This window comes from Lutjanus erythropterus, chromosome 14 (assembly GCF_056507025.1).
Source record: "Lutjanus erythropterus isolate fLutEry1 chromosome 14, fLutEry1.hap2, whole genome shotgun sequence".
Lineage (NCBI taxonomy): Eukaryota > Metazoa > Chordata > Actinopteri > Lutjaniformes > Lutjanidae > Lutjanus > Lutjanus erythropterus.
This window is the reverse complement of record NC_139330.1, coordinates 33,436,944-33,448,019: the sequence shown is the minus strand read 5'-3', so window position 1 is coordinate 33,448,019 and position 11,076 is coordinate 33,436,944. Positions and strand designations below refer to the sequence as shown.

Sequence of the window (11,076 nt, the reverse complement as noted above, 5' to 3'; positions counted from 1 at the left end):
CATCAGACGTTGGTGTAGGAAACTCATCCAGGTGGAATCTTGCAGCTTTTAGAGGTAAATTTTGGCAGATTACTTTTTGATGATGATTAAACACAATAAACACAATAAAAGAAGTGCAAACTTTCATGAAAATGAATATTCCACTGTAACAAGCAGACAGCTTTGGACTGTAGGTGTACAGAATACTGCTGTGAAACCAACATGTTTGATATCATTTGGATTTTTTTTTAACTCTCCTCCTTTAAATTGGAAGAATTACAAGTTTGTGATTGAGTGACAAAATCAAAACATAAGAATTTGTAAAAAAAAAAAAAAAAAAAAGGATTTGTGTACCAAAAGCTGTCAGACAAAAACTCTTGGATTCTTGGCAGATAGGATGCAAATTCCACCCACTGCTGGGGCTAAAAAAGTGACACTCATTGACCTCAAGGCAAAAAGAAACAAGTTTATGTTTCTGCAATTATTTTAGCGTAGACTCAAAATTCTTTCACCATTTTAATCAGTTTTATGGTTTCTGTCTTGGTTTTCACAAACTTGTCTTAGACTCTTGAACCAATCATCCTAAAAATGAGTCAGCATCATCTACAGACTTTGATGATGTAAAGTTATCAGAGGAATATTGATTTTTCAATCCTTTTGGAATTAATGAGCCAATCTGGTTTTTGTCAAAATAGCAGATTTTCAGAAATTTGCAAGAACTCAAGACATGCATTGAGAAATCAACGTGAAAATGTTGATATCAGGACTGTTCACTAAGCTAATGTACTCAAGTGCATTGTGTTTTACTTGTACTGAGCGCCACAGATTTGAAAAGTGTATGAAAATATGAAAAATCAATTAACATCTGTATTTCTTTTATGTCTCTCTTTTATTTTAAATGTTAACAAACTGTTCAAATTGTGTTCAGATCAGTGAAACTGAGACTGCAGTGATATTTAATATCTTCCTGTAATTTGTTGTGTGCACAACATTTTATATTTCATCTTTTTTTTTTTTTTTTTTGAAAATATTTCACAAAAATATTTGAGGAAAGAAAAACAGTGAAGAGAAGTAGGTCGATGTGTGATTTTTTTTTCAGAGTTGCGGCCCTAACAGTTAAATTTGTGTGAATTTTTAATGTTTTGTCAAGTCAGCAGTCAGTTCACTACAGTTCACTGTGAAGAATGGAAGATTTCTACATGAACATCACCTCACAGAACAACAGCTATGATTACTGGAACATCACCTCCAACTATAGCAACATCAACAATGGCTACTACGTCTACCCTGACTACAATGATGGGTATTACTCATCACCTTGGTTCATCAAATATGTTCTGACATGTGTCATCATTTGTATCTGCCTTCCTCTGACCCTCGTAGCCATCTACACTCTTTACTCTCAGGTATGTAGATTATGACTGAGATTTATATCATGTGTCTGTTGTACAGTCTGACTGTCTGTTTGTAAAGGATGTTGATCTGACATCATAATTAAAGTTTACATGCAGTTAATTGGACACTAAACACATGTAGTTTAAATGTGTGGCTTCAAGAACATTCCAGAAACATTTCAAATCATGTCGACATTCATGGTTGATGTTTTTCATTTTTAGTGAAATGTCTCGACAGCTGCTGGATGGTTTGACATAAATAATGATACAGACATTCATGGTGTCCAGAGGTTGAATCATAATAACTTCTGTGATCCTGTGACTTTTCATTTAGCGCCATCATCAGGTCAATATGTTGCTTCATCAGCCTCAGATGGACTTTGAGTTTAGTGCAAATTATCAGATTTTAGTAACATGGTAAACATAATCTGCTAAACATCAGCATGGTAACATTAGATCTGATATCTCTGACATCACAAAGGAAAGTTTGATGAAAAATGCATAAATGTCTCTGACTACAACTGCTGAGTGGATCAAGAAGACATATGTGGGAGGAGGTGGAGTTCAGAACATGTTTACAACTGTTTGTTTATTTTTATCAATGTTTTCCTGCAGATACGAAATGATCATGTTGCTCCGATTTACCTCATCAACCTTCTCATCTCTGACATCATTCAGCTCTGTTGCATGATTGTTTGGGTGGAACCATCTGATATGATAGATGTTATAATGCTGAATAACATCTACAACTCTGCTCTGGTGGCCAGTGTTTGCTTCATGGTGTGCATCGCCCTGGAAAGGTAGCTATCTGTCTGTCCAGTATGTGTGAAGCTACTTCTGTGTCTCACCATTATATTACTATATAATTCTGAAGCTTCTCAAAGACTCTGTGTCCATCTTGTATTACAGGTATTTGGTCATCGCCCACCCACTGTGGTACCGCTTCAGACGAACCATCAAGATCTCTGTGGGGGTCTGTGTCCTGGTCTGGGCCATGGCTCTTGTCTTTGTGCCAATTCTCGTTTTCAGCCCTTATGGCTATCACACCTTCACTGTCTTCCTCCTCCTTCCATTCCCACTGTTCATATTCTTCCTGGTTGGGACCCTCAAAGCCCTGTCTGCTTCCATCTCTGTCCCTTCTGATGAAAAACAACATATTGTTGCAGTTTTGGTTCTGGTGCTGCTTATTTACACAATGCTGTTCCTGCCCAACATTGTTTACTCCGTGGAATGGATGGCCGGATATGACCATAACTTTACCCTCTCAAGCATGTCTTTACTGCTTCTTAAGTTGAATCCTCTTGCAGACTTGATTCTGTATGTTTTCATGAGGAAAGGGACCATAGACAAGTGTTTGTCCTCTGTGTGTTGTTGCAGAATGGACAGTGATGATACCAACAGTCCATCAGTATGAATGATGACAACATTTAAGGCTAAAACACACCATAGCTGGAAAACAGCCGCCCCTATTATTTTCTATGGGCACGCCCCACACTGGCAGGCACAAGCCTGCTGGTGGTGGTGTGTTTTGGCCTTTACAGTCAGTTTCATGTAGGCAGAGAAAGAGGGAGAAAGAGAGGAGAGAAAACAGAAGGAGAAATGTAGACAAATAAGAAGGATAGAGAATCAGACGTTATTATTTGATTAACTGAGCTCATTTTAACCAAAATCTTTATTTTATCTATTTGTACGTTTGACACAGGGAGATTATCTTGACAAGTCTTTAGCACTTTTATTGTAATTTTAGTCTCTCATATATAATTTAATTTATTGGTTTGTTTTTTATAGTTAGAACTAATGTAGGCCCTATGGCCAAAAGTGGGTTTGTTTTGTATTCCTATCATTTATCAAACTAAAGTAAATGGTAAATTTATGTTTTTTTCATATAAGTTTATTTTTGGTGTTTTAGTGGTAGACATGCTAAATTGTAGGATTTGATTCTGAGCAGCTGTTTGCTTGGTCATATGAATAAAATATTATGTTACAGTGTATGGAATTTTGAATGAATTGTACATTTTCTGGAAATTCAATTAAAAATCCCTTTCAAAACAAAATGTGAATGTCTGCCTTTGACTAACTGACTGAATTAAAACTTGAGAAATAAAGGTTCAACATGTCTGCTGCTTGATAAATATCTATTGTCTGATAGAAACATAAAGTCCAACCCTCCTGTTAACATGCAGGTGTTTTCATGACATAACTAGAAGAGGTCACTAACCCTAACCCTGTGAAGTCTGACACTGTCCTATGATGAGAGAGACATGGAGATCACTTAAGTTTTTAACCAAACCAACATAAAATGAGTGTAACTGATTTAAGATTGGCTGTGATAAATGATAATGAATTTTCTAATCAGTGATCTGAGCTGCAATATCACCAAGACAAAACAGATAACAGTAAAAAGTATTCAAAGTGTCTGTAGTTGCTTCATCATTATTTTACTGTGTGGATTATATACCATGTAAATTTAAAGTGTTAATATGATCTGGAGTAAACGGGAAAAATGACTCTGCATCACCAAACAGAGGTTACCATGACAGCATGATGCAGACAGTTTGTGCCGCTGTTATATTACATTATGTTACATTTTTACATTATATGGATCCAGACAGTCATGCTTTTACCTGTGTCTGGACATGAAAAAACATGATACAGTCCTTATGACAGTAAAATGGGCTGTTTGAAGACAGTCAACTGCAGTAATTCTTTTCTCATTAGAAGAAAATGTGGGTAAGAACACTGTTGCATGAAAAAAAAAATACTGTCAAATACCGTGAAACTGATATGATTTTTTTTAAAAAAAAACATGATATGAAAATGTTGCCATACTGCCCAACCATAACAGCTGAGATATGTAAAAGAGTTTTGTGTGATGTGACAACGTGATCATTGATGAAAAGTCTCACCTTCATCCCTGCAACAAGTGGGCCGCTGGTCATCTTCTGCTTACACCTCCTATATTTGTGCAGACATCAGTGCTGTTCTCACTAATCAAATCTCTGAAGCCTAAACGTCCTGGTAGAAGAGAAAATGGTACCACTTGAAGTGCAGTATACTGATGACACAGCTACGAAAGCATTTCTCAGCATAGTAATAAACTTAGTGACATCTTTATGACAGGATCATGTTGACATAATTTATGTAATTTATTTTTCAAACTAAAAGGAAATAAGAATTGTAAGTACCAATGAAAAAATGTAAAATGGTACAGATTTTCTCAGGAAACTCATGTTTTACATTGAACAGTGACTCATGCAAACCTATTCAAGTGGCATCACAGAGTGAAAATATAGAGCTGGAAATTAGAAGAATAAATAATATACAATAATATACAACATATAAACTCTGAATGTTTTTTAATAATTCTTTCCCGCCAGTCATGACTATTCCTCTGATGTAATTTCCATATTCATAAATGTCTATTTTTTCTCTCTTCCTCAGAAGAGCAGGTATAGATTATTATTAACCTGCTGCATGTTGTCACACACCATATTTACTGCACAGACTGTTTGGATGCAGAGGACGACACATCAGACGTTGGTGTAGGAAACTCATCCAGGTGGAATCTTGCAGCTTTCACAGTTAAATTACGTCAAGTTACTTTTTTCTTATATGTAGAGATGATTAAAAACAATAAAAGAAGTGCAAACTTTCATGAAAATGAATATTCAACTGTAACAAGCAGACAGCTTTGGACTGTAGGTGTACAGAATACTGCTGTGAAACCAACATGTTTGATATCATTTGGATTTTTTTTTTTAACTGTCCTCCTTTAAATTGGAAGAATTACAAGTTTGTGATTGAGTGACAAAATCAAAACATAAGAATTTGTAAAAAAAAAAAAAAAAAGGTTTTTTCTGATGATGCTTTGGACTCAGAGCAGTAATTATCAATGGTGCCATGAGCATCAAAATGTATTTAAAAAAATGAAACTACATCTAACACTTTTACCATGTGAATGTCAAAACGCTATACACTGTAAAAAAAAAAAAAAAAAAACTTTCACGAATCAACTAATCTTTTCTCATTAACTAAACATAAATATTCAATATTCAATTTTATTTGTTCAAGTTTTTTAAACTTAACATTGCGTATGTTTTTACAGTCAGAACACGTCAAAACTCATAAACTTGAGCTGAAGTCTTTTGACTTGAAATGATGAGTTGAATGAATGCACTGTTTAGTTGAATTAACTCATTAAATTACATTTCTGCAGAAACATGATCAGCATATTTGACTTTGTTTTGAATCATTACAAAATTATTTCAACTTGTCTTTTAAAGTTCAGTCAACTTAAAATTTTAAGGCAGTCTGGACAGTGTATTTTATTTTTACAGGCTACCTGAATGGTTTCATTTGCTCCTTTTATAATTCATGTAGAATGTCAGTTGAATTTTCTCAATTTTATTTTTACAATTATTGACCTCAATAATTTTGTGCATGTTTGGTGTTTTGGAGATGATTTTTGGAGTCTTTTTTTTTTTTTTTTTTGCTAATCTAATTGTCATTTCCATTAGCTAACTGCTCTTCAGTCTCAGCTACACAGATTTATTTTCATTATTTAAGCATAAAAGTTGTTAACTGCTACAACTTGTTTCATCCTTTTTGAGAATAATGACATTATATGAATAAATAAATAAATAAATAAATAAAAATTTTAATCAGCTTTGAACAGAGCAACTCATTTGCATATTGTTATATGCAAATGACAAAAAATGCCTTTGATGTCTGTGATGACATCACTGCATTCTATGACATCATACTGAATTTGCATGGGGGCATGACACATTGCTTTTGATGTCTGTGATGACATCACTGCATTCTATGACATCATCACTTTTAGTTTGTAAGGGGGCACAGAATCCATCAGTCTTTCAGTAGTGCAGAATAAGTAGGGTTGAGACATAAAGAGGTAATACATCTGAGAATATACCGTGTAATACACACAACACAGTTTTACTTTGATACAGACTTTTTGGATTGACAGAAAGCTAAAAAATGAGTGAGCAGGAGTCACAGGACACAATTACAGCCCTCAACAACGAGCTCAGTGTCCTCTACATGTTAAACAGCGACCTCACCAGACAAAGTGAGGGCTACCTCAAAGACATTGAGAGACTTCGCCAACAAGTCTACCGCTCTAAGAATATGTCCAAAAGAGCTCTTCAAATAGAGAATGAAGCCTTTCGCCGTCAAAAAGAGGAACTCCAGCAGGAGGTTGACACCCTGCGCAGTGAAAACCACTCTCTGCGCATGGAAAATGGGGGCCTGGAAACAGAGAAGAAGACCTTGCACCGTAAAATAGAGCCCATGGAGCAAAAAAAATACTTTCTGCAGAAGCAAGTTCAGCAGCTAAATGTAAGTCTGCACTCCCTGCGCACGGTAAATGGGGGCCTGGAAACAGAGAACAAGACCTTGTTCCGTAAAATAGAGGCCATGGAGCAAGAAAAAGACCTTCTGCAGAAGCAAGTTCAGCAGTTAAATGAAAGTCTGAAATGTCAGACAGAGCTGAATGCACAAGAGCGTCGTGTCATGCAGGACAAATATCAAACAACCAATCATGACAATGAGACTATTACCCAACAAAACAGGGCCCTGAAACAAGAACTTGAGGAGATGAAGAAAAGGATTTGTGATGCAGAAGAGACCAGTAGACAAAAGACTGAAGTTCTTCAAGAAGCAGCTCAGAAAATGAAAAATATTCTGCAAGAATCTGAAAACAGCCATACTGCAATGACCCAAAAAGCCACATCTGTGATACAACAAATCACCACCGTGGAACTAAATGTTCTGCAAGACCTCAAAGACTTTCAACACAACTATAATGTGTTGAAGCAGATAAACAAGTCTATGAAGCAACGGAATGAGGCCCTGGAAAAAGAACTTGAGGAGGTAAACAAGAAGTTGAGTGATGAACAAAATGCCATGAAAATGAAAGACAAAGCTATTCAAGAAGAAGCTCGGGAACTCAAAAGCATTGTGGAAGAACTCAGACTCTACAATAATGTCACGAAACAAGAAATTATGTCTATCAAAGAACAAAACAAGGCCCTGGAACAACAAAACAAAGACCTTACCAATAAGTTGTGTGATGATCAAGAGGCCAGTAAACTACAGAATGAGGCTCTTCAACAGCAGGTTGTGGAGCTCACATCCATTGTGCAAGACCTCCAACATAACTATGATGTCAAGGTTAAAGAAATTCTGTCTATGAAACAACAAAACAAGGACCTGGAAGACGTAGTCAAGGACCTGACCAAGAAGCTGTGTGATGGACAAGAAGCCAGTAAACAAAAGACTGAGGCTCTTCAGCAGCAGGCTCAGGAGCTCAGAAACACTCTGAAAGACCTCAAACATAAATATGATGTCAAAAACCATGAAGGCATATTTATGAGAAAGCAAAATATGGCCCTGACACAAGAAATCAAGGACCTTAAGAAGCTGTATGATAGACAAGGAGACATGAAACAAAAGCATGAAGCTCTTCAAAAAGTAGCCGAGGAGATGAAAAATGTTCATCAAGACCAGGTCGTCCAGAGAGAAAGCCTGTCCATTAATGACACTCCAGAAGAGTGCGCTTCTAAAATCAGACTTGTGGGTGATGAACTTGATGCAGATGTGTGCAAAAAGAGCAGGGCAAGACATTGGTTTCCTTTCTGGAAATCCTGACTTGTCCACCACCAGCACCACATTTGTGACTTGCAGATCATGACCAAGATTTTTTCCATCTTCTAAATTGAAAAATTGTCTTCCCCAGTAACAATTCCACATATGGCAAACTGTTTTAACATTTAATGGCTCAGCTTCACTATCCGGAATTAACATTATAGACATCAACAACTTCATTTTGACTATATTCTCATTCTGACCAGTCAAAGGACAGTTGACAACAAAAGGTATATGTAATTCAGTTTTGACTAATTGAAACTGAATTACGGGCAGCACGGTGGTGTGCATGTTCACATGTTCTCCCCGTGTCTGCGTGGGTTCTCTCCGGGTGCTCCGGCTTCCTCCCACAGTCCAAAGACATGCATTTTAGGTTAATTGGTGACTCTAAATTACCCGTAGGTGTGAATGTGAGTGTGAGTGCGTGTCTGTCTCTGTGTCAGTCCTGCGATGAACTGGCGACTTGTTCAGCGTGAACCCCGCCTCTCACCCACTGTCCAGCCTAGATATTAATGTTAAAACGCCTTGCCATACACTACAGCCAGTCTGTTCTTTAGTAACATTTTGCAAACATTTTTTTACCTTTGCCTGACACTTGAAAAATAAATTGAAAAATGCAAATAAAAGCAAGATGACTTGTGTCTGTTATTTCCTTGTCTTTTGACCTGGGTCATATCTTGGTTGCTTAGTATTCAGTGTTTGTAAATGTGTTCTTATATGTAATATGCAGCTTAAAGTGATAAGAAACAATGGACAAACGAATTTAAACATGACTGGGCGTCCCTATAGCTCAGTTGGTAGAGTGTGTGCATCATGTATTGAGGTCTGTCAGGTTTGATTGCTGCCTGCAGCCCATTTACTGTGAGTCATCCCCTCACTCGCTGCCCCATTTCCTGTCATATCTTCAGCTGTCCTATCACAATAAAGGCAAAAAAGCCAAAAAATAATCTTTAAAAAAACAAAAAAAACAAAAAAAAAAACTTAAACATCACTATGTCATGACAGCTGCAGAAACATGGCGGTACAACATGGCGGCCCTCATGGAAGAGGGCGGACTCATTTCAAGGTTATGAAGATACAACAATTCTTATTTTCAGGAGATTTTGTGTGAAGTTTTAAAGTTTTGTCACGTCCCTCTCTGATTTTCTGCTTGTGAGCTTCTTCCTGGCTCAGCAGTCAGTGGGCGGAGTCAGAGAGGACGCCAGGAAAGTGTCTTCACCTGGTTCGTTTAGGTCTCAGCCTGTTTGGGTGAATTCCATGTGAAACTCTTTCTCTTCTCCTCAGGCAATAAGAGGCCGATATAACTCAGCATGTTACTGATCACCAGCAGAATATTTGATCATGTTTAAGTGTTTAAGACATCATTAAATGATTCACTGTCTACTTCGGTGCAGCACTTTGTGAATTGTATGTAGAACTAAGTTCATGTTTGGTGTCAGCTGATGTCAGGACAGCTGTGTTGTCCTGATGGGCTAGTGGTCTAAAGATATGTCCTGCAGCCATAAAGACACAGGTTGAAATCTCCAAGTGGACAATATGGTGTTAGCAGGTGGACTGTGAACTCCACCTCTATTCAGGCAGGTATCATGACACTCAGTGACTTCAAGGAAATGTTGGAATATCTAGTTTTAGCAAATATCTCAAAAACATCTTGGCACAGAGTCATCATTTGTCATTATTATTATTATGTCTGTTGTTGTGATCCAACAATAAGAGTAATTTATAGAGATGTTTACATGATGACAGCTGAGATATACAAAAGAGTTTTGTGTGTTGTGACAAAGTGATCATTGATGAAAAGTCTCCAGCAGGAGTTGTGGAACATAAGACAGGTTACAGTCACTTCATGATGTTTTAGTGAAATGAAAACATGAATCATTGTTTCTCACTCACTTCTAAACACAACACAATAACTTCAAGTTGTAGTTTTTAGTCTTTATTGACAGGAGACAGTAGAGACAGACACACAGTTCCACCAATGGTGGTGCTGCAAGATGGCAGAACAAAGCAGACTGATGCCCAGCACATGGGGGACACACTCCACTAACTGAGCCACAGGAGCATCTCCAACTATTTTCTAATGTATAATGTGTTTGGCAGAAACAAAAAAAACAAAAACTTAAATACTGTTTAGAATTAAATCAAATGAGGTAAGAAATGAATGAAGGAGGAACATGAGACAGGACATGAACAGTTTAGTAGGAAATAAGAATTGTAAGTAGTGACTCATGCAAACCTACTCAAGTGGCATCACAGAGTGAAAATATAGAGCTGAAATTGAGAGTAATAAATAATATACAATAATATACAACATATAAACTCTAAATGTTTTTTAATAATTCTTTCCCGCCAGTCCTGACTGTTTCTCTGATGTCATTTTTCATACATGTCTATTTCTTTTAGCAAATATCTCAAAAACATCTTGGCACAGACTCAACATTTGTCATTATTATTATTATTATTATTATGTCTGTTGTTGTGATCCATACAAAATCACTTGAAACAATCAAAACTAACCTTTTAATGAAACTGACTGTTCTGTAGCTGCAGTAATGAACTCACATCAGCACATAAAAATATCTGTATACATCACCACAACTTGTTGTTCCATCTGACACTGAATTATTGCAGTCAATATTATTAACAGATATCACAAATATTATAATAACAATGGAAACTGAAATAAAAACTTAAAAGACACTTTTGTCATATGATTGTGAATATGCTACAGGTTGTTTTGTGTGAACTGAACCTGATCTCTCAAACAGGTTTCACTTTGAAGAATGGAAGATTTCTACTTGAACATCACCTCACAGAACAACATCACTTCAAAGTGTTCTGGTATGTTCAAGCCTTGCTCAGCATCTCACTGAAAAACCTACGTGGACAGTGTTTGCTTATACTTGTATGTTCTGTCCTTTTTTTATGGGATGGGAAGTCAAACTGTCAGAGGAAATGAGCCTGAAGGAGGTTTGACTTGACTTACAGTACTTCTGCACATTCTTGCCTTATCTTAATGGTTCCTGACAAGACAGAG

General features: G+C 36.7%; 1 protein-coding gene across 1 annotated transcript; it reads left to right on the top strand.

Annotated features, from left to right (window-relative positions):
* The first annotated feature begins 1,163 nt into the window (after positions 1-1,163).
* Positions 1,164-3,095, top strand: LOC146315791 (G-protein coupled receptor 4-like). Its single transcript, XM_084736213.1, has 3 exons — positions 1,164-1,385; positions 1,989-2,173; positions 2,283-3,095. Exons 1-3 carry the CDS (start codon positions 1,164-1,166, stop codon positions 2,785-2,787), a joined length of 912 nt encoding a protein of 303 aa, XP_084592339.1. The 3' UTR covers positions 2,788-3,095.
* The last annotated feature ends 7,981 nt before the right edge of the window (positions 3,096-11,076 follow it).